Source organism: Stegodyphus dumicola, chromosome 3 (genome assembly GCF_044657685.1).
Source record: "Stegodyphus dumicola isolate Sdum_Otavi_A_Nest chromosome 3, ASM4465768v1".
Taxonomy (NCBI): Eukaryota; Metazoa; Arthropoda; class Arachnida; order Araneae; family Eresidae; genus Stegodyphus; species Stegodyphus dumicola.
Window position 1 is genome coordinate 41362715 of NC_140770.1, and position 25583 is coordinate 41388297.

The 25583-nt window shown below is 31.9% G+C and overlaps 1 protein-coding gene across 3 annotated transcripts in view; it reads right to left on the minus strand.

The window, feature by feature from the left end:
* The window catches only part of oys (lysophospholipid acyltransferase 6), a 72241-nt gene that overhangs the window by 13395 nt on the left and 33263 nt on the right, over positions 1-25583 (minus strand). For 2 of the 3 annotated variants that reach the window (XM_035353854.2, XM_035353853.2), the window contains 3 exons: positions 25422-25525; positions 22214-22411; positions 18521-18672 (listed from right to left, as the gene is read on the minus strand). In XM_035353854.2, the coding sequence (XP_035209745.1) occupies positions 18521-18672; positions 22214-22411; positions 25422-25525 (454 nt within the window). Of the gene's footprint in view, positions 1-18520; positions 18673-18695; positions 20996-22213; positions 22412-25421; positions 25526-25583 lie in introns of those variants that run through there. The other variant, XM_035353856.2, reaches the window with a different exon arrangement.

The window sequence follows — 25583 nt, forward strand, 5'->3', positions numbered from 1 at the left end:
AATTTCAGATGATTAAAATTAAGGACCTTCTGCTGATTTTGGCCAAAATTAAGGACTTTTAAGGACAAATCTATTCCAAAAAATTTAAGGACTTTTAAGGACTCTTAAGGACCGTACGAACCCTGAAAATAGATATGTTGGATGTTATTGGATGGATAGTTCATTCTTGTAGTGAAATCGAGCAGATAAGCCTCATTCATTCCTTGAGAATGTTGCTGGACCATTCAGAAAACGAATTTCACGAAAGCAGAAAAGAGACAGAAAGTTGTGAAATAGTTGACTTTAGAAAATTCCAGGCTGGGAAGAAGTTACTGATGGTGATGTTGAAGAATGGATGGAACAAGATGAAAATTGTGAAATTTTAGGACATGCAGAAATAGTTGCACTGGTAAAAGACAATGTGGATAAAAATGAAGATGAATCAGAAAACAAAGAGATTGAAGACAACGGGAAAATTAAAATGATGACCCAGATTGAAGAACTGAAGGTCGCTGAAAGAATGCTTCATTACATGGAGGATCAAGGTGCATCTGGTATGGACATTTTGTTCCTCCTTCTCTTAGGGATGAAGCTGCACGAAGACGAAATGAGTGCAAGAGACAATATACCATCACATGATATTTTTCTACTAAGAACTAGTAATAATTTTTATTCAGTTTTGCATGTAAGTTTTTTTACTCAATTATCTTAGGGTATTTGTTCTTTTTATGACTCCTATTGTGCTCGAGCTTGATATAAAAAAATCAATATTAATTTAATTGTGTGCTGTACTTTCCCATGTCCAATATTGTGTTACAAATGTCTAGAATAATTTAAGTTAAATAGTAAGAATTCTGAAAAACCCACCCCTTATTCCATAAAGTTTGACTTTTTGGAAACTCGACAGTCTCTCAGTCCACATTATGTCGAGTTTATGGGATTCTACTGTATTTTGGAACAGACATAAATATTAAAATACAATGAGTAAAAAAAGGGGACTACTCTACGAAATTCAACTTATGCTTTTCATACCTTGAAAGTGCAATTTAGTATATATATTAAAATTTAAATACAGCATTCCTCTGACATATATGTTTTGACAAAATCTGAATTTTTCTGAAATTACATGCTGATTTTTTCCCTATATTTTGATTCTATGCCTTAAATTATGTATAAATACCATGCATAGAAATCATATAAGTTATCTAAAAATTATTTGCAAATAAAATTTGGCACTAATTTTCAACCTGAGTCCCAAAAAATACACTTGGTGAACTTCTAATCTACATTAATCCTAATTTTCTTTTATCTCTTCAGTGGTCGATGTACAGAACTCTTGAAAGCTACTGGCCAGAATCTGTACCTAGACAGTCTCGGCCAGGGAGGTATACAAATTATGAACCTTGTGGTTCTGGAGGCCAAGGAAAGATCACTTATTGGTCTGCCTGTGGGTCTGGCAGGTCCTAGAGCTGAGGGCTCTAGTAGCAAATCAACCTGGGTTATTAATTCTTCCTTTTAAACATAACATTTTAATAATATTCAGAAAACACTAAAATTACTTTAAACTATGTATTTTAAAACATTTAAGATGTTGTTAAGTTAGAATATAGCGCCACCTATTGGATAAGGAGAGAAACTCTCACTTGGCCATCTGGATTCGGCTAAGCAACATGTCAGAGCATGTATTAGATCTGAATAGTTAGTTAATGTAAATAAATTAGTTAGTTCTTTTGCTATACAGTCCACTTATTAGTTTAGAATCATAGTACATGGTCAGCAGAGCCGGAGAAGTGAACAAAATGCTGGCATTAGATAGAAACAAAACTTCGTTAAAAGCGAAACTAACTAGGTTAGAAAATGTAGTGAAGGAATATGATGATAGTTCGAATAAGAATGAAATTCAAATAAAGTATAGGTCCCTTCAAAGCATTCAAATGGATATTAGAAACTTAAGGAATAGATATTTCGAAAGCGTTGATGAAAAAGATGTCACAGCTATTGATGAAGAAATCGCCGAAATGGAAGAAAGAACTGAAGTTCTGGAGGTAAGAATTATGGAAATTCTATCATCTATAGCACATTCTGAAAATGAAAATGATTGTAGTAAATTTGATCCTAAAGTACAAATACGTTTGCCAGAATTACCAATTCCTAAGTTTTCTGGTAAATATACCGAATGGAATAATTTTAAGCTTCAATTCGAAAACATCATAGCGAATAACATGCAATTAACAGAAGTTCAGAAACTCTACTATTTAAAGGCTGCATTAACTGATGAAGCAAAAAATCTTGAAACTGTTGATGATACTTTTAGTTCTCTATTTAAAGCTCTTCAAGATAGGTATGAAAATAAAAGAATATTAATTGAGACGCATATAAAGTCAATAATGGATTTACGTACTTTAACATTCGAATCGTCTAAAGGAATAAGATATGTAATAGATAATGTTACTAAAAACGTTAGGGCTCTGAATGTTTTAAAATATGAGAAAAATAATTTATCGGATATTCTGTTATTAAATATCGTACTTCAGAAACTAGATTTCGAAACGCGCAAACAATTTGAACTAAGCATTAATGCTACGGAAGTTCCTACGTTTGATGAATTAATTTCGTTTTTAGAGAAAAGATGTCATTTATTGGATAACATTAACCGTAGTATTAATAAAATGGGCACAGCTTTAGTATAGCCCACCTGGAATTTTAAACAAAAGAAATATCGCTAAGAGCGACGATAAATGATATGATCTGGTAACCCAAAACGCAATGTAAACAAGAGGATGGAATTACGGTTACAGCTAATTTAGTAGTCAGTTACATTTATTCAATTTCAATACATATTACCGACATATCCGTTTACTCAAAGTTTAATGCACGTGCCCTGTATTCTTACTTTTCCGGTATATATTTCTCTTAAAATTTGTCTCACGCTGCGTTGCAGGAGGAAATACAACATTTTAAATTAGAATTCTACTAAAATTAATATCTTAAATACACAATTCGTAACACTGTTATTGGCGATTGTTTAACGCTCAGATACCGTGAATACTATTTTGTATATATATTTTTGGCTACTTGAGGTGATATTTTTGCGTTTAGTTATTGCTTGCTCTAAAACTGCTGTTAGTGGTGTTGTAATTAAATATCAGGAGATTATAAAGGAAAATTTAAGGTGGGAGTTTTCAAACAAGCATAAAATTTTGGAAACAGATATTTTATGTATGAATTAACATGAGTATGAACTTTTTAGAGGATTTTTGATGGATTGTCGATTATTGAAGGATAACGTTTTCTGCGAAAAATGTAAGATGCCATGCTGGTTAGTTAGTCAGAAAAAGTCATCGAATGGTAGTATTTGCAAGAAATGTATGGCTGAGAAATCAATTAGGCTAGGATCTTGATTCGCCTGTAGTAAGCTCAATTTTTCTAGAAATTTTTTTTTTTTTTTTTTTCCCAACGCGAATCAATGGAGTTGCTTATGCGCGAATTTCTGCAATTCTCCGATTTCTTTTAAGTGCAAGCAGATTTCTTAGTATATGAGCAATGCAGAGTTTATTCAATTTCTGATGTTTAAGTAAAAAGAGATCGATGTGTACATGGGCAAAGCCAATGCAGTGCGCATAGCCGAGGTTGCGCGCGGTGCCTAGTTTGTGCAATTCTAGGATGTTTTTTAAGTGAAAATAGATCGATGTGTGCATGGGCAGAGCCAATGTAGTGCGCAATGCTGAGGTTGTGCGCGATGCCTAGTTTCTGCAATTCTAGGATGCTTTTTTAAGTGGAAATAGATCGATGTGTACACGGGCAGAGCCAATGTAGTGCGCAATGCCGAGGTTGTGCGCAGTGCCTAGTTTGTGCAGTTCTAGGATGTTTTTTAAGTGAAAATAGATCGATGTGTACATGGGCAGAGCCAATTTAGTGCGCAATGCCGAGGTTGTGCGCGGTGCCTAGTTTGTGCAATTCTAGGATGTTTTTTTAAGTGAAAATAGATCGATGTGTACATGGGCAAAGCCAATGTAGTGCGCGGTGCCTAGTTTGCGCAATTCTAGGATGTTTTTTTAAGTGAAAATAGATCGATGTGTACATGGGCAAATCCAATGTAGTGTGCGGTGCCTAGTTTGTGCAATTCTAGGATTTTTTTTTTTGAAGTGAAAATAGATTGATGTGTACATGGGCACAGCCAATGTAGTGCGAAATGCCGAGGTTGTGGGCGGTGCCTTGTTTGCGCAATTCTAGGATTTTTTTAAGTGAAAATAGATCAATGTGTACATGGGCAAAGCCAATGTAGTGCGCTATGCCGAGGTTTTGCGCGGTGCTTAGTTTGCGCAATTCTAGGATGTTTTTTTAAGTGAAAATGGATCGATGTGTACATGGGAAAGCCAATGTAGTGCGCGGTGCCTAGTATGTGCAATTCTAGGATTTTTTTGAAGTGAAAATAGATCGATGTGTACATGGGCAAAGCCAATGTAGTGCGCTATGCCGAGGTTGTGCGCGGTGCCTAGTTTGCGCAATTCTAGGATGTTTTTTTAAGTGAAAATAGATCGATGCGTACATGGGCAAAGCCCATGTAGTTCGCGGTGCCTAGTTTGTGCAATTCTAGGATATTTTTTTAAGTGAAAATAGATCGATGTGTACATGGGCAGAGCCAATGTAGTGCGCAATGCCGAGATTGTGCACGATGCCTAGTTTGTGCAATTCTAGGATGTTTTTTAAGTGGAAATAGATCGATGTGTACATGGGCAAAGCACTACAGACCAGGCTTCCGGCCTCAGGTATAACCAATCGGAATGAGCCAATGTAGTGCGCAATGCCGAGGTTGTGCGCGGCGCCTAGTTTGTGCAATTCTCGGATGTTTTTTTAAGTGAAAATAGATCGATGTGTACATGGGCACAGCCAATGTAGTGTGCAATGCCGTGGTTGTGCGCGGTGCCTAGTTTGCGCAATTCTAGGATGATTTTTAAGTGAAAATAGATTGATGTGTACATGGGCACAGCCAATGTAGTCATAATAGTCATTATACAGGGAAGACCCAATCCTCCTAGTCCCACTGGACCATATGACCATAAAGGGTCGACCCCCTCAAGACCACAAAAGGAAAGAAGAGAGAAAAAGAAGCTAATTAACCAAAAACATATGGAGGTTAATTAACAAACTAAAAATAAGGAAGAGACATACAAACAATGAAGCACAGCACGAAACATTCAAAATCCAAAAACAATTAAAAACCCCACGGGCAAACAGAGTGGCGGAAACTCTCAAGAAGCATTCATTCACATGAATTTTCGGAACAGGCACAGGCGGTCCAAAGCCATCGAGGAATTCCGAGTTTGAATAACCTGTAGAAGGTCAAACCGAATTCCCTACAATATTACTTTAATGGCATATTATTTGTATAATCATAATTCTATTTAAAATATTTATTTATTTTAAAAATTTACTTTAATAGTCCTACCACTATCTGAATTCAAATGTATTAATTATCTTTAATAATCATAGAAAAGAAGCTCTAAGACTGCCAATAACCAAAAACCAACCAAAACCAAAACTGGAAAAACTTAAGATTGCCATGTATCATATTAAAACTGTAGCAATTACTCCATTAAGAACAGAATATAAGAAAAATTTTAAAACTTTAAAATTTCAGAACATTTTTAAATCAAAAAATACAATTTAAAATTTAAGAAAAAATGTAAAAATTCCATAAAATTTAAAATTTAAAAATCAAAATCCTGAAACTCGAAACCACCATTAATTTCGATAATTTAAATCTGGTAATCCATCAGGATTCTCAACATCTGCAAGGCCATATCTATGCAACAATCAACTGTATCTCCTCGAAATATTATATGCACAAAACATCTACAATGCATTAAGTAAAACAATATATAGAAAAATTTCAAAATTTTCGTAGTAAACCTATAAATACTCATAACTGAGAATATAATACATATAATCAAAAGATAAATATACACAATACTAGACAAATATTTCAAATTCAACTGTATTAGAATTAATCAAATTCATTGCACATTTAGAATATGTTTTTAAGATTTCTAAGTTCCATGACTTATTTCCCAAACATTTCTTTCTCAAATTTTCCAATAAGGAACAATGATTCAAGAAGTGATCTGCATTACCAACTTGATGGCAATGACCACGTAAGTCTGAATTTTGTAAATTAAATCTCGAGAGGTACTGGGGAAATCTTCCATGCCCAGTTAAAAACTGGTTTAAATCAATATTACTAATTGGTCGCATACCATTTTGAATTTTAATAGACTTCAAAAGACCCACGCACCTCTCTGATTCATTCCATCTAATATTCCAAATATCATCTTAAAAATGTTTCATGTTTCTAATTGCATAACTTCACGAACCACAAATTTCTATACAGCCAATGTAGTGCGCAATGCCGAGGTTGTACGCGGCGCCTAGTTTGTGCAATTATAGGATGTTTTTTTAAGTGAAAATAGATCCATGTGTACATGGGCAAAGCCAGTGTACTGCGCAGTGCCTAGTTTGCGCAATACTAGGATGTTTTTAAGTGAAAATAGATCGATGTGTACATGGGCAAAGCCAATGTAGAGTGCGGTGCCTAGTTTGTGCAATTCTAGGATGTTTTTTTAAGTGAAAATAGATCGATGTGTACATGGGCAGAGCCAATGTAGTGCGCAATGCCGAGGTTGTGCAATTCTCTGATATTTTTAAGGTGGAAATAGATGGATGTGTACATGGACACCGAGCTTTGATGTTTTTCGGGCGAATATGGATCGTTGTGTACAAAGGAAAACGAGATAATGTGTGATGATGAGCTGTAATGTAACGTATTTTGTATGCAATGTTTAACATATCGTTTGTGTATTTTAAATTTGTATTGTTGTTTTAATTGTGAATTATATTTAAGACATCATTTTTCATTTAAATTGTATTTTTAATTTTTTGGTTTTGATATGTTTATAATGCTTTCCGACTTACGATATATATCGATAGCCCGACGATCTACTCAACAGTAGCAAAACTGTAAACTTTGACCCTATAAGTAACTTTTACCTCATTATTATAATACGTAGTGTTTGCAATCGTAATCGCACTTGATAATATGAGTTCTTTGATAATACAGTGTCTCACAAAAGTGATGGGACACCTGTGCTTTACAAAAGGAAACTGCAATAAAATTAATTAAAAAGCATGTAAAAATTTTTTGTGGGTGTGTTTCATACTTAAATTTAGTAACAATTATTACATCACATACATTTTCTCAAAATATTAATTTAATAAAAATACAATTGTTTAGAACGGAGCAAAAAATGGTTCACATAAGTGATGGGACACCATTAGATACTTCTACGTATTATGCAACAAAAATCGTCTGAGGTAAGCAATAAAAATCTTTTTTGGGGTTTTTATTTTTACTCAAAAGCAATTGGCAATAATTTATCGCAATCGTCTGCAGTATTTCTCTCCAGTTTGTTTTGGAATTTTTGTGTTTTTTATCTCTGTGCAGCCATGAATGCTAAACGAAAAGAAACTTTGCCTGAAATTCGAAAATTAGTTATTAATTTGCATATTTAAAGTGGAAATTCTATTAGAAAAACTGCTGAAACCGTTAACCTGAGTCATTCAACAGTTTTGAATATCATTAAACGATATAAAAAGAATCATATGATTCAGGATAAAGAAGACGTGGCCGACCATCAAAGCTATCCAATGGACTAAAGCGAATTATCGTTCGAAATATTAAAAAAAAAATCCAAGAATGAGTGCTCCCAAAGTTGCTGCTGATTTATAAGCATTATATGGAGTAATTAATCCTGAGACTATTGGAAGAGTAATTCGATTTGCTGGATATCACGGTAGAGCAGCTAGGAAAAAGTTCTTCGTGAGTGAAAAGAATAGAAACCTCAGACTGGCTTTCGCAAAATCCAACATAAATAAGAATTCTGATTACTGGAATGAAGTTATATTTGCTGATGAGAGTAAATTTAATATATTTGATTCTGACGGTAGGATCTTGGCGTGGAGAAAAACCAGGAAAGAATTTCGCAAACACACCATTTCTTCAAAACAACAATTAAAATCGGTGCTTCAAGAAGAATGGGGTAAAATCACTCCAGAAATCGCAAAAAAATTAGTCGAATCCATCCCAAGAAAATTAAATCATGTTTTAAAAGTAAAAGGAAATCCAACAAAATATTAAAACCTTTTATAAAGTAAAATTTTTGGATAAATATTTGATGGAAAAGTAAGTGTCCCATCACTTATGTGAGCCATTTTTTGCTCCGTTCTAAACAATTGTATTTTTATTAAACTGATATTTTAATATTTTGAGAAAATGTATGTTATGTAGTAATTGTTACTAAATTTAAGTATGAAACACACCCACAAAAATTTTTTACATGTTTTTTAAATTTATTTTACTACAGTTTCCTTTTGTAAAGCACAAGTGTCCCATCACTTTTGTGAGACACTGTATGTGTGTGTGTATGTGAAGTATTGCTTAGTGTTCCTAATTTGTAGTATTTATTTTCTTATAATATTTTCTTTCATTGCGAGAAAAATAAATTTTTTATTTATTTATGTGTAGAATTCTAGTATGCCTGCCTACAGAGAATATAATGTGATTTAGAAATTTAAGAACCTGTTTTTCATTAATGTGAAGTTTAAAATTTTTAGAAAATAATGAAAATTGTCTACTTACTGGTATATAAGGGATTATGTTGTTACGTAGCAAAACGTTAATTTGTAAATATGATAAAATTGATATGTTCCAGAGTATTAATTTAAAAAAAACTTTTTTAATTGTATAAATGCTAAAGCTTAAAAATCTTTGAAAATATGGAAGCTGTATGAAATACAAGTATGAGAGACTGCGACGTTCTTTATCGTTGAACTGGTAGAATTCGCTTACTGTATCATGATAATTTTAAATATAAACAATTTATTATACTTATTTTCAGTTACGCCTAAGCTCAGAAATGTAAATTTAAAGAATTTGATGTTAATTTACAATAATAAACAATTCATTATTTTTTTTAAAGAGAAAATACAAATTACGCGTAGCATGGAGAATACATTGTGACGTCACACCAAATTATTTATTAAAGGTGAAATAGCTAAAGGTTTCCGGTATTGTTTTTAAAATTACATCCTTTTAATCTTAATCATTTTTATTAATCATTTCTTAATATTTCTTTCTCTTAAAATCGTGTATAATATTCATAAACTTATTTCTATTATCCACGATTTCTGGTGAAATCAAGATGGCCACCATTTTTTGAAACACGGAGTTTCGTCGAAAATCTGGATGGCAACCATTTTTCAAAACAACGTATTTCATGTGCTTTGGCGCCAAAACAAATTCGCCAAACTTTGAAGGTGGGCTATACTAAAGCTGTTCCATAAAATGAAATATCCGTTAGAAAAAAGTTCGAAATCAAAGGCTCTGATGGTTAAAACCGATAGTGTTTCGATTTGTGTTACATGCAAAAATAATAATCATCCACTGCATAAATGTGATTCATTTTTGAAATTAAATCCAAATCAAAGATATAAAATAGTTAAAACCCATAAATTGTGTCTAAACTGTCTCAGTAATCATTTAATCGCAAAATGCAATTCTAAGTTCAGATGTTCGGAATGCCATAAAAAACACCATTCATTAATACATCGCCTGCTCAGAAATGGCGCCATTCAACATAAGTTAGACAAAACAAAAACGGAAGCAACGAGTGACGAAATTATAAACAAGAACGCAGATGTCTCTAATAAAAATCAATCAAGTTGTCTTTTGACACGCAGAAAAAACGTGTTATTGGCGACTGCAATAATATATATTTGCAATTCCGAAGGAAAAAGAATCCCAGTTCGCGCAATACTTGATAACGGCAGCATGAGTTGTTTCTTGTGTGAAGGAGTTGCTAATTTGTTAAATTTAAAGAAAGAAAGAATTTTTGCATCTGTATCCGGAATTAATGAGAACGTTATAAATATTAATTATCAACTAGATGTACAGATTTCGAATAAGGATTTAACATATGTAAGATCAGTTAATTGCTTGGTTATTTCTAAAATAACCAATGTAGCTCCATCAAGGTGTTTAGATGTGCAGTCATTAAATATTCCCATTGATATTGAATTGGCGGATCCGCAATTTGGAACACCTAACAAAATAGATATGTTACTAGGGGCCGAATTGTTCTTTGAGATTTTAAAAGAAGGAAAATTTCAATTAGAAAATCAACCGTTGATATTTCAAGAAACAGTTTTTGGATATATCGCGTCTGGTGCATGCAAGAGTGACTCAGAAGTAAATTATTGTGGTTTAGTTCTAAATAGTGAAGAAAGAGTTGAAGAAATTTTGCAAAGATTTTGGGAAGTTGAATCCATTGAAAATATCGAGGATGCTTTGAGTGAAGAAGAAAAATACTGTGAAGAACATTTCAAGCGTACTCACTATAGACAAAATGATGGAAGATACGTAGTTCAGTTACCCATAAGGGAAGGTATAGAATTAGGAGAATCGAAAACGCTGGCTGAGAAAAGATTGCATCAAGTGTGGAATCGACTAGAAAGTGATTCGAATATGAAAACATTATATAAGAATTTTATTAAAGAATATAAGGATCTAAATCACATGGAAGAAGTTCAAGAAATTGAAACATCGACTTGCAATTATCTTAGTCATCATGGAGTTTATCGGCCAGAGAAAGCCTCTACCAAGCTTCGCGTTGTGTTTAATGCATCCGCGGCTACTAGCAATGGAAAGTCACTGAACTCAATATTAATGAAAGGGCGAATACCTCAAGAAGATTTATTTTCTATTATTATTAGATTTCGAAAGTACAACTATGCATTAGGAGCTGATGTTCAGAAGATGTACAGACAAATACTTATTGAACCATCTCAACGAAACCTGCAGTTGATCTTGTGGAAGGAATCAGTTGGTAGTCCTGTGCAGACTTACCGTCTAAGGACTGTAACATACGGAACAGCAAGTGCACCATTCCTTGCAACAAGGGTCCTGAAGCAGTTAGCAATGGATGAAGCGACAGACTTTCCTCATGCCTCAAGAGCCATACTGAAGGACTGTTACGTGGACGACATTATTACTGGAGCTAATACGATGCAAGGAGCCAAGGAGTTGCAGGCACAGTTAACCTGTCTTCTAGAACGTGGTGGAATGCAGTTACACAAATGGTGTTCAAACAATCCAGAACTATTGAAGAATAAAGAAAGTGCTACTCAGGATTACTCCTTTCAAGTTACGGATAAGCCTCAGATTACAAAAGCCTTAGGAATGTCATGGAATACGTCTACAGACTGTTTTTCTTACGATCTAAAGGTACCTGACTTTGAAGAAACAGGCACGAAAAGAGATGTCTTATCAACGATAGGTCGCCTGTTTGATCCGTTAGGTTTAATTGGACCTGTTACGACAAAAGCTAAAATATTTCTACAAAAACTTTGGCTTCTAAAATTAAATTGGAATACACCTCTTCCTAAAAATTACTCTGAAGAATGGAAGGCATTTCTGCATAGTCTCAAAATAGTCAACGATTATCGCATCCCTAGATTTGTTCTAGCCAATGGATTACAAAAAATAGAAATTATAGGATTCTGTGATGCTAGTCAGAAAGCCTATGGTGCTGCAATTTATGTGAAATGTATGTCATCTTCAAATGAATGTTCATCAAGACTTCTGTGCAGCAAGTCTCGTGTGTCACCTCTGAAGTCAATTACCATTCCTCGTTTGGAACTTTGTGGTGCAGTTCTGTTGGTAAAACTAATGAAAAGAATATTAGAGGCCATTCAGCTACCTATTGTCAAGGTGTATTACTTCACTGATTCGTCAATAGTATTAGCATGGATTAAGAAGGAACCTTATCAACTAAAGACATTTGTTGCTAATAGAGTATCTGTTATTCGAAGCATGACTGCGGTTCATGAGTGGTACCATGTTAACACTCACAATAATCCAGCTGATTTGATATCACGTGGAGCTGAACCTAAAGATCTTCTTCATAATGATTTATGGTGGTATGGACCAACTTTCTTGACTAAGGAGAGGTTTTTGACTAATCCTTGTGAATTAATTTCATCTGATATGGATAATGTGGAATACGTCAAAGAACTCAAACTTAAGGATAATGACTTAGTTAATCCAAATGTGAACTCTAATTCCCTTGTTTTAGATCATATTTTTAACATTAGTAATAACTATATTCGTATTATTCGTGTATTAAGTTTTGTTTGTAGATTTATAGCCAATTGTAAGGGAAAACATTTAATAGGTTCTCTAACTGTTAAAGAATTGGATGACGCTGAGAAAATCATTATCAGGTATGTACAGTTACAGCATTTTAACAAGGATATTCTGTCTTTAAAAAATAAGAATTGTGTTTCTTCCAAAAGTAAGTTAAAATTTTTATGTCCATTTCTAGATAATGATTCTCTTCTGAGAGTAGGAGGCAGACTTGCCAATAGTAATCTTAATTACAACCAAAAGTTTCCTTATGTAATGCCAAAAGATCATGTATTTACTAGATTAATTTTTCAGTATTACCATGTTAAATATTTACATCTTGGTGCTCAAGCACTATTGCATCAGGTTCGTAGTAAATTTTGGGTTATTAATGGTTGAGATGTAGCTCGAAAGGTTGTACATGAATGTGTAACATGTTTTAAGATTAAACCAATTGTATGTGAACAACTTATGGGAAATTTACCTAGTGAGAGAGTTAATCCAGGGTTTGTATTTAATACGTGTGGACTCGACTTTTCTGGTCCATTCCTCATCAAGTATAAAAATCAGAGAAAGGGTAATTATGCAAAGGTGTACGTTGCTATATTCATTTGTTTAGCTACTAAAGCAATACATTTAGAGGTAGTAACTGATTTAACCACAGATTCATTACTTGCTACTATTAAAAGATTTATTGCTAGACGTGGAAAATGTAATACCATAATGTCAGATAACGGTACTAATATGGTTGATGCAAAATCAGAACTGAAAAAATTGCATAGTTTAGTCCTTAAATCTAATTCTGATATAGCAGATTTCTTAACATCTGAAGGTATAAATTGGAAACTAATTCCACCTAGAGCACCAAATTTCGGTGGTTTATGGGAAGCAGGTATTAAGTCATTTAAATATCGTCTTCAACGTACAATTAGCAGTTATAAATTAACTTTAGAAGAATTTTGGACTGTTGTCACAGATTGAAGGTATTCTCAATTCTCGTCCAATTTTACCCTTATCAACAGATGCAAATGACATTGAAGCCTTAACGCCGGTCATTTCTTAATTGGACGTTCCATTACTTCATATCCTGAACCAGATTTGTCTCATCTTACAGATAATAGACTTTCTAAATGGCAAGTTATTACCAAGTTCATTCAAGTTATTTGGAAACGTTGGCAAACTGATTATTTAAATCATCTACAACAACGCACCAAATGGTTTATTAATAAAGAAAATTTAAAGGCAGGTATGTTAGTTGTGTTAAAGGAAGATAATCTTCCGCCATTTAAATGGTCTTTAGCAAGAATTCTAGAAGTTTTACCTGGTAAAGATAATAAGGCCAGAGTTGTTAAAGTGAAAACATCAAATGGTGTGTATATTCGATGTATTAGTAAAATTTGTTTATTACCTATCCAGGATAATAATGCTTAGTTTACATTATTATGTTCTTATTGAAAATTGTGCTTTACATTAAAATGGAACTGTTTAAAGAATAAGTTCGATTGTAGAATAGTGAATGTTTATGTTTTTAAAATGTTGCATTATTTTATATTATATTCATGATGAAATTATCTATCATCTTTCATATTGTAGTGTAGAATTAGTTTTTCTTGATTGTTAAATTGTATGTATGTTAGTAATTTGTATGTTGAAATTTGTAATTTCAACGGGCGGCGGCATGTTAAGTTAGAATATAGCGCCACCTATTGGATAAGCAGAGAAACTCTCACTTGGCCATCTGGATTCAGCTAAGCAACATGCCAGAGCATGTATTAGATCTGAATAGTTAGTTAATGTAAATAAATTAGTTAGTTCTTTTGCTATACAGTCCACTTATTAGTTTAGAATCATAGTACAGATGTCATATAAATATTTCGAGGGTTTTTCCAGAAAAAAAAGTTTATTTAACATTTCATTCTTTTGCACACAAAATTTGGTAGTTAGAATTGTCTCCTATTTCAAAGATTATCAGTATGAGTGAAAAAAATATCAGTATGTATAAAAAGTAGATTCTAAAAAGTCAAAATAACTATCACAACTCATCAAATATTTTTTTAAACCTATGTTTAAGATTTTGGTGAATGAATAATTATCAGTATAGCCTTTATTTATGCATTATTTAAAACAATAGAATTAGAGTGCAAAATTTAAGCAACGTTTCTGATTTGGGTCATAATTTTGCAAAAAATGCACATGATACTTATATAAGAGAGTCACAATGTAGTACTTACAGAATGAGCAAAGTATAGTAGGAAAAAATGAATAAGAAGCATATAATAAGGAAGAAACAGAAAATGGCTTTATTGACAGAATGGCATGGCAGAAAAAAAACTGTCTGGTCATGAGAGAAAACATGAAAACAAACAGCATTAGTAAGGAATATGACCTCCCTAACTACAGTGTATGCATTGCATCATCTGTCAATACTCTACCGTATTATTTAACAGTTCTTGAGGCAAGACGTCTCATTCTTCAAGTAGCATTTGTTTCTTTTGTCTGGTGTCCAGGTTTTTCCCTAAAATATTCCACATATATTCAATGCGATTTAAATCAGGGAAGCATGAGGGCCAATTCAGTCCGTGGAAATCTTTACTTTCCAGGAGCTCTTTAACAGCATGAGCCCTGTGTAGCATGCACTGTCATCCATAATATCAAAGTCGAGACCAATGGCCATAAAAGATGCATGTGGTGGAAGATATCTTCATCACAGTAACAATCTCCGGTAAGTGAACCTATGTCAAAAATGTGGACTTTCATGCGCCCCTTCATTATAATGTGTCCCTAAACAAGCACGTCAGGACCATTTAAGTGGACTTTTTTCCTGATGTATAATGAAATGAAAGTATGTCCCTACTGTTCTCCATATCAGTATTGATGGCAAAAATTGTTTGTCAGACTGAAATGACTATTATCTGTAAAGAGGAGGTGACTCAATTGATGAGATGTTCAGTCTTTGTGTTCTCTACACCACCGTAAACAGTGCCGTTAATGGGCTGCTGTCAATGGCATGCAGCATTCAGGATGACAGGTGAATAGGCTACCTTTATGAAGTTGTCTGGCCGCAGTAAAATACGGCATGATTTTGCCATGTGAGACTGTTAAGCAATGTTACCGCTGTCTGGTTTCAATCTCTTTTCACCTGCAGAGCAATATAGCGGTCAACAGCCGTCATTGTTTTCTTTTGCCAACCACCACAAACCTTTCCCACAGCTGTAACTGAAACAACACTTTTATCAATTACAACCTCTTCGACGACAGATATCAAACTTCGCTCCTTCTCAAGCTCACCAATCATTCTACCACATGTAATAGTGTCCTAATGTTTTCTTGTAGCCATACAGCATGGAAAATATCATTTTCACTTAACGAAGAATGCCTGGTAATGCACCTGCATTTTTCTTCTTAAGTTGCTTTGCAATGCATGCTCTGACTCCTTGCATATTGCATTCATATGTTAACAAAAGTAAACAGCATTTCTGCTTTGAATTTAATCAGTTGCCTTATTTCCTTAAATAACATTCTTAAAAGCTTTTTAACAATTTGACTTTTTAAACTAAAATATTAAAAATATTATAAAATTAAGTTTATTAAATTTTATTAAAAATGGAGAGGAAAAAAATAAATGCAAACGAAAAGGATTTACACAGTTCAAAAGGAAATTATGCTTAGTTCCCATCATTATTGTTTTTAATCCTACACTAATTTTGAAATCATCACCAAAACAGTATTCATATTTAAGTTTACATGCACTCCAAAAATTTTTAACAGAAATTTTCAATTTTTTAGAAATATTCCTGAAAAATATTTATTTTAAGATATTTGCAAACTTTTATACGTTCATAATTCAAAATTTTTCAAAGAAATTTATAAAAAATATTTAAAAATAAAACTGCAAAACTTACTTTTTAACTTTAAAAATTATTTAAAAATAAAACCTTAGCTATGAGGGTTACATTTCCAAAAGACTTTATGAGAGAACACATTTTGCCAGAAACCCCATCCTTAATGGCCTTAAAATAAATTTAAGAATATTCTCAAACTTTATGAAAAAAAAGAGTATGAGTTTTAATGGGATTAAACCTAAATTTCAGATCATAAAAAGAAGCAAGGAAATTTAACTAAAAAAGTAGTATTACCAATTTAAAAAAAAAAAAAAAATCTAATATTATCAAGCTAAAATTTTGAGTGCTAATAAAAAAAAAGTTGTTCGTTAAGATTTTTATGAATACTTTGGCATATTTTTAGTTGCAGAATCAAAAACTATGCAGAAAAATAATCATGTCATCTCAAAGAAAAATTATTTTGTGTCAAAATACATACATCAGTACAATGCTATATATATAAAGCCAAGCAAGCTCTTGCTGAATGTGAGGATTACCTCATTAACACATTGTGCGTACAGCAAAATCACATTCTGCAGAACTAACTTTCTATGGAAAAAATGGGTTAGGTATAGTTCTGAATAAGAAAGCACATGTAATTTATATAAACCTATATATTGTTGTAATTAAAAGAGGAAAATGATTAAAATGATAACTGAAATGATTTCTATTATTGCATAATATAAGCAGGTACATGTTACAATAACTATTTTTTGAATAGCTGGCGATTTTTGCTCAGAGCAATGTCTGATGAAACTCATTTAACATTTTGTGGTAAAGAGTGCAAAGATTTTCTATACCTCTGACAAAGTATTCTTTCTTTATTTGGGTCAATCTCCATCACAAAAGCAGAAAGTTCCTCTGCCTTTTTTAATGACTAGTTTAACTTCTTGTACTTTTTTAAAGTCTTTATCTTCTTCACTACCTCTGCTTTTTCAGCCTGCTGGTGTTATACAATTTCCAATTCTTAATTTTTCATTTCATGTTCATTATTCTTGACTAATTCTTTAATTTCTCCTTCTTCCATATCTGAAAAACCTTCACAGCCTATTGCTTTTGCAATTTGTATGATTTCCTTGGCTTCATTTTCAGTTGATGGAAGTCCTTTAAAATTGTTGACATTTTCTGGCCAAAACTGATACCAGCTGATTGTGAGCAATGCTCATTGAAAGTAGGAATTTTCAAAACTAACAGTGTAAGATGGTGCCCAAAATGAGGCTAAAGGGCAGTATTCTCATCTTTAACACATGAATGGTTGGATAGCAAGTTGCCATATTATAGATGAGATAGTTATTCCATATGAAAGTACCCTCCAGCACCACAAAAATTTTTAATAGCATGATAACTGCCCACACCATGATACTCCTTTCCCCTGGTACTGGAGGAATGATACTGGATCCCAGGTCCTAGGAATGTTCTCAACAAGAAGAATGCTAGAAATCAGTATCTAGGTTAACTTCCTTCTGAACAGAATTTGAATGCACCATGTAAGATACTGAGTGAATTAGGAAGGGCACAAGCAGTGAGCTTTCTGGCAAAATGTACTCTCTTATAAGTCTCTGGTAAGCAGTAACTTTAGCAGCTAACATACAGAAGCAGCACAGAGCTCGTGAGAGATTCATATGGCTATAATATTCCTCTGGATAAAAGTGCCCAGCCAAATACCAACCTTCATTGTCCATCGCTGCTCTTGGATGCACTTGTCCAGGACATTTTCATGTTTCTCATTTCATGTTTCTACAAACTGCAAATGACACTAAGCATTAAAGCTTTCTTCCAGCCTAAAATTAGGAATGCATTTTCTCCAACCTGCAGGTTCTATGCCTTATTCTATTATTTAAACATTCACGGTTACTCATTCTGCCAGACTGCTTATGAAATATATAAACACTATGATTACCACCAATGTATCTGAATGAAATAACAGCAGAAGAAATATGACTATTCTTGATAACCCACCACTGTCACAACATTATCTACCTGTATGAATATAATTATATATTAAACATCTGTGCTCTTGCATGACACTTATATTTTCAGGGTCTAATTCAGTACTTTTTGAAAAATTTGGAAAACTTTGCTTACTTTCTTATTTCTGATTACCATTTTTTTTAATTTAAATTTCTCAATCCCTACAAATAAAGGACTCCTCTATTTAGAGGATAAAACTCATAACTACATAAATATTCTTTATTCGGATATTCTATTAAACAATGCTGAAAAATTTATGCGACATATACTTGTCAAAGTAACAAAAATTACTTCTTTTAAAAGTTAAACTATATATTTATTTGCACGAAAAACTTATAAACCCAATATTTATGCATGATATTTTAAACTAAATTAAAATAATTCTGTTATTTTCCTAGGTACTTTATGCAACTTTAAAATAAACATGAGTAAATAAACAAATTATACTTACGCATAAACAGCAAGTGATGCATTACATTCCAGAAGAATAAATGGGAAAACAATATATGCTAGAGCAATCCTGGTTGTGATGCAAGTTAGAACATCATAGAATCTGGACATGAATTTACTACCTTGGAAAAGAGGTCGAATACTGCGACGTATCTAAGACAAGTAATTCCTTCTAGTTAAACTTCGGTAAATAGCAGACTTTTTTTTTAAAAAAAAGTTTCTACTAGCATTTATTTTTAGTTTGTTGTTTTTTAGAATCTACACATAATTTTAACAGAAGGAACCATTAAATTAATAATTCCAAATTGTAGCTAAATCAAGTTTTTATATTAAGATCTTTCACCTGAATAGAAATTCTTCACTAAAAGATGCAAATGCAAAATTTAACTAAATCTTCTGCTATTGCAAATTTAATTCTATATGAATAAAACTCGCAATTTAATTCTATATTAAAGTATATTCTATATGAATAAAATAATGATAGTAAAAATTATTAATAAAAACTTTTATTGCATATTTTAATATTAATAAATTTGAATATAAATGAATGGAAACTGATTTTGATTGTAATTTGGTACAAGATTTGGTAATATATATACCTAGGCAGATCCAAAAGTTTCTGGCCTTTTATATAAAAAATTATTTGGCACTTAAGTTTCTTGTACGAGTTTTTTGTACAAACATATAGTGGAAATACTACATGAATAAATCTGAAAGTTCCATAGGTGAAATCATCTGTTTGACAGTTTATTGAATGAAATAATGTGCTAGTTTGTTCAACACTTATATCAAGTATTGGATGCTTATTCTATTTCCTTCTTATTCTACAATGAAAGAATGGGTAAAACAATTTTGGATAAGCTAGGAATACAGAAATCATGGTTCTCATAAAGCTCAATTACTGGAGGGATAATCATATGAAAATACTGCTCGAGTTCATGAGGTAATATTGAGTTGTAAAAGATTAAAAGTAAAGGAGGTGACATTTCTCTGGACTGGAATTTTATTCTTTCTGGAAAAAGATTTGATGATGATGATGATGATGACATGAAAGAACAGTTATAAAACATTTAGAGGACAAACCTTCAAATTACTTTTCAAGAGCACGGATTTGCTCATTAAACAAAGAGAAAAGAAAAGTGCACCAAAAGAAAAGATGATTCTATTAGGGAAAAAAAAAAAAAAAAAATATTAAACTTTCTTTGTTTCTTTTAGAAGTATATCACACCAGAAACTTTTAAATCCACCAATATAAATTAAAAATAAACTTTTATTAATTTCATCATAATTGACAAAAATCACAGAAATCATTATAAGTAACCACCTAAAGAAACTAATCTATAAGAATTTCAAATCTGATTTTTGTGCTAATAGTATCAAAAATTAAATAACAATAAAATAAAAATCGTAATATTACACACAAAACTGGAATCCAATCATTTTTTGTTTTTCCCAGGAAACAATTTAATGCAAAACTAGCTTTCAAGATTTAATGAAAACTAGCAATTTGTATAACTACATTATTTATATATTAAATATATTCCTTTTATTACATTAGATACATAAATAAATACATATATCAAATTATTGTATAATGATAAAAAAATCACACATAAATTCTATGAAAATATATGTACAAACTGCACTTGAGTCTTTTTGGTTTTAATTAGAAGAGAGAGATTATTTACTATTTAATGTAACCCTTAAAATTTAGAATATTATAACTAGACAAGTACAAGTAACTAGCTTCTTACACAGTTGGCAAGATGCATTTCTGAAATGCTAGGATTAATTTTTCTAATATATCCTACTATATGTTCCCACCTTTGAGTTAAAGCCTAAATACTGATATAATGTACAGGGTCGGACTTGATAAGGCACTAAGTTATTTGAGATATGGGGGCCTTAGTAAGTCCACATATATGACAGTGGCAGGTATGATTTTCGGATACCTAGAGGGTTTTTTGGGAGGCACCCAAGGGAGCAGGGCCCTAAGCTATAGTTTATGTAGCTTATAAGTAAATCCTGCACTGGTAATGCATGGCCATTGATTTGAGAATAAGCCTAATTGCAGACTGTAGTTGAGTTGACAATACTCAATATCTTTGCCATTAGCAAATGCACTGCATGTTCTTAAAACTGAAGGAGTGGACTTTTAGTTGCACTGATCTTGCATTTTTAGACCAAACCAATGGTGTTTGTTTCTGACAGAAAAAGAAATAAAGAATTATTTCTTGTTCTTCCTCAAGTTAGTTTTAGCTTTTTTTCTTCTTTTGTAAAAGGTTCCAACACTTGAGAGCTTCAATACAAATTCCAAGTTTTCCTCTTCATTTGGTCTATTTATCCACAAAAGCTTCACAAATAGCTAATAGTAACTATATACAGTCAAAAGTCATTCATCCGGACTCGTCGGGACTTCGGCGATTCCGGATTATAGATCATCAGTTTAAATCTTGTAAGATGGCATGCAAAAATTCTAAAATTAAAAATATGAAATCTTAATTTATGAAATAGAGAACAATTATAAAAAAAAAAAAAAAAAAAAAAAAAAAAAAAGCTTAATATTTATTTGTTTACTTTATTAAACATTTCTTTCAATGTAAGTTGTTTTAAGTTGCTTCGTTTCATGTGATAATACTTTCTCTTTAATTCTATAAACAGACACAATTTCTTGTTCAGTTACAAAGTTCCGCTGTTCAAGTCCTGTTAATTGTTGTGCCGAGAATACCGACTAACTTGTCAATCAAAATTTTTTCATTTTCACTAACCTCTCTGTCACATTCTTCATGTCTTTATCCATTTTTTGCAGCAATTCCACTTTTTGTTTGATGGACATCGAAACATACTTTCGTTTTGTACGATCCTTTGGGAGCTCCAGAATCGGAAATTCTATTTGACATAATCGAAAGTTCAAGTTTACTTTTATAAAATTCCTCTTACAGTCTGCAAAAAATAATAAGCCTGATCCAATTCGAAGATTAAGGAACAACGCAATCATCAACATTAACTGAAATAGAATTACTGAAATAGTGAATTACTGAAATAGATAATTAGATAATTTTAGATTATACCGTCCGTTATACATAAAACGCGCACGCAAAAATGTATTCTGCGCTTGTGCACACGCATATGCGCAGTGGTAAAAGGTCTTATGCACACGCGCAAACGCCTATGCGCATGTGTCAACGCGGCGCATGCGCAGAAAGTTTTTAGCTTTGAGGTCCGGATTATAGATCATTCCGGATTATGGGTGTCCGAATTAACGACTTTTGACTGTATACTATTAAAAAGTTTATGATTTTGTAAATGAGGTTTAGTTTTGGAAATTAGAAACTTTATAACTAGCCAACAGGACGTGTAATTTAAAAAAGCTCGATGTTTGTTCTCCTTCATTGTTTTCTCTTTGAACAGAAATATATTTCCTTTTCAAATTTTTTACATGGTTGCATTCACAATCATAATTTCACAGTTCACGAAAGCTGGTAATTTATCAATTAATATTACAGTTCAGAAAAGACAGATTTATTAAGAATAAAGAATTAATGTTGATAGTGGAAAATAAAACCCATCTGCACATTGTTTACACATTTACTCCATTTGATATTCAGTACAGATATATCATACATGTATATGTTTTAACCCTTTACATAGATGCAAAAACATACAGGTTTCTTACAAAACTGGTAATACTTACCGATCTGGCTGCTAAAGTAAAAATTGCTCCTCCAAGGAATGTAAAATAATAACCAGGATAAAAGCCATGCCAGAGGGCAGATAACACATATGTCCATAATGTTTTGTGAGAGGGAGCTCTATCATAAGCTATAGTGCGTAGCCACATTTGAGTGGATTTATTCCATGTTTCCAAGGTTTCTCGAAAATTAAGTGAGAACTAAGGAAAGACAATGCAGTGAATTCAGTGTACAAAAAAGTATACTTAAAAAACAAACTATCTCTTTACCATAAAAGTAATGTTCATAAAATTCACATGCTATAAATGTATGCTTAATTATTTTCATGTAAAAGAACTTTGACAATGCAGTGAATTCAGTGTAAAAAAAAGTATACTTAAAAAACAAACTATCTCTTTACCATAAAAGTAATGTTCATAAAATTCACATGCTATAAATGTATGCTTAATTATTTTCATGTAAAAGAACTTTCTTTAAGCAAGAATGACTACTCATTTTACTTTTCAGTAAACGTCAGTTGTCTCTAAAACAGAATCTTCAGAGAGAATATGCCTCAAAGTGAATAATTTCTGGTAGGTTCTGCCAAAAAAATGTCTTTTTTTTTTTGGTAAAAAATACACATAAAAATAATAATGAAGATACATTATGAAATAATATTGCACTATATCAAAATGACAAATCTGCATTTTTAAAAGTTTTCACTTAAATAATTTTTAGGTTTTTTTTAATTACTTTTTTATTACATTATGCAAAACAGACAGCTTTTTATTCTCCAAGTTGTATAAAATATAATTATTATGTAACAATTTTAACTTGTCTGGAAGTTAAGTCTCTCCTTCAAGTACATAATGACCAACTGGCAGATTTATAAATATTAATGCTAAGTAGAAAATATGACACATGTAATAAAAGATCAGTCTTTGTTTAATAATCGTTTAGGTACTGGCATAAAAGTATGGATATTTTGCATTATACATGAAAGATGACTCAAATCAAGACTGGTTATTACTATTTAACTCCTTGAGCTGGTTCATAAAATACTGTACGTGACAGAATGTTTATATTTAAAGTTTTTTAGGACAATAGGATTTTAAAATTGTTTATGACTTCTTTTAAAAATTACTGATAAGATTTTTATCTGCCATGCTAAATAGATTATAATCTCCTTTTTATGCAGTTGGAAATTTTAAATTAATGTACATATAAAAATTAAAATTTATTATAAATTAAATTAGCAATTAATAAATTATATGAAAAACAAAAGATATATGATGAATGTCAAGACTATTATTTAAATACCACTTCTTATCGGTGCCACAGCTTAAGTAGATTATGATAATTTAGACAATGAAAAACATTATTGCTAGAACGTTTTTCTTACAATGTGGAAAATATTAAGAAAATGAATTTTATAAAAGAAAAAATTCACAGTAAGAATGTATTAAAAATACTTTTAATATTACATATGTGAATTAGTTATAATTAGGAACTGTTAGAAGAAAAATCATACAAAAAGATAAAACACACACAAACACATATTAGACAAAATATTGCAAAGAATTTTAAGATTTCTTTGCAGATAAGCTCTTCTTCCTTAAGAGATTAATACCATAAGCTGATATAAACATACCTTTTAGATCAAAATTATGTTTATTCATTCAGATTCAGACATATGATATATAAGCTAAAAAGAGGCGAAACTAAAGATTGGCAACACATTTTATTTACAGATATTACGTGGAATGAATTGGTAATTATCATATACTAGCACATATTTTGTACAGTCAAAAGTCGTTAATTCGGACACCCATAATCCGGACCTCAAAGCTACAAACTTTCCGCATGCGTCGCGTTCACGCATGCGAACAGGCATTTACGAGTGCACGTAAGACCTTTACAGCTGCGAATATGTTTGTGCGCATGCGCGTTTAATGCGTAATTTAAGCTAAGCTAAAATTATCTAATTTAGTTAATGTTGCAGATTGCGTTGTTACTTAATCTTCGAATTGGATCTGGTTTATTATTTTTTGCAGACTGTTAGAGCAATTTCATAAAAGTAAGCTTGAACTTTCGATTATGTCAAATAGAATTTCCAATATAGTATATTTACTAATATGTAATTTGTATCTAGAAGCGAAAGTATGTTTCGAAATCCAAAATCTGTTTATCAATTTCACGCCGCGGATTGGAAGTTGATCTGTCAGCAGTATCCTTATCTTCATGGCAGATGTTTTTATTTTATTTGGCTTATAATTCCTTACTAAGTGTAGTATTTCATCTCGATGTACTCCGTCTTTGATATGATTTAAATCAAGTTCCTGGTCATTATAATTTGCTTCCGATAGTGAAGAAAGTGACCCAGAGTTATTGAAAACGAAAACATTTCGATTGACAAATTAGTCGGTATTCTCAACACAGCAATTATAGGACTTGAACAGCGGAACTTTGTAACTAAACAAGAAATTATGTCTGTTTAATAGAATTAAAGAAAAAGTATTATCACATAAAACGAAGCAACGTAAACAACTTACATTGAAAGAAATGTTTAATAAAGTAAACAAATAAATATTAAGCTTTTTCTTTTTGTAAATTTTGATACGCTTTAGATCATAATTGTTCTTTATTTCATAAATTATGGTTTCATATTTTTAATTTTGTAATTTCTGCATGCCATCTTACCAGATTTAAACTGATGATCTATAATCCGGAAAAATCGATAATCCGGAATCGCCGAAGTCCCGACGAGTCCGGATTAACGACTTTTGACTGTATAGCTAATCAGCTCAAAAGCTTCTGTTTATATGTGTTATAACTGGTATGTATTGAATATTAAAAAAACTTTCTATTTTGGTAGAATTTCTTCATGTAATAAGAACAACATCTGGTCTACAAACATAAAAAAAAAAAAAAAAAAAAAAAAAAAAAAATCCCTGTTTTACTTTTTGTTTATTTCTACACACCCAGTTAAACAACGCAACTGTTCATTTAGTCTGCATTCATACCACATAATACACAAACATTACATAGAAAAATAAAGCTTGTGCAAAAATTTAGAGCTTATTTTATACTACTATAAGAAACTCTGGAAACAGCTCTACTTCTTTTAATAAACAAGCTTCTACTTATTTCATACCTACACTTTAATTTTACACAAGTTAATGATAGGCAAATTTTAAATGTATATTAGGTTTTTAAGTAAAATATATTGACCTCAAACCGAATAATATCCACATTAGACATGAGATCCCACTTTGAGCGACCATCACTTGTGTAACCATTGAAGCCCATACCAGAGGCATTACATACAGCTTCCCCTTCAAGTAAAAGAAAGGTTCAGTTATTCATTTAAAAAGAATCATACAGAAAGTCAAT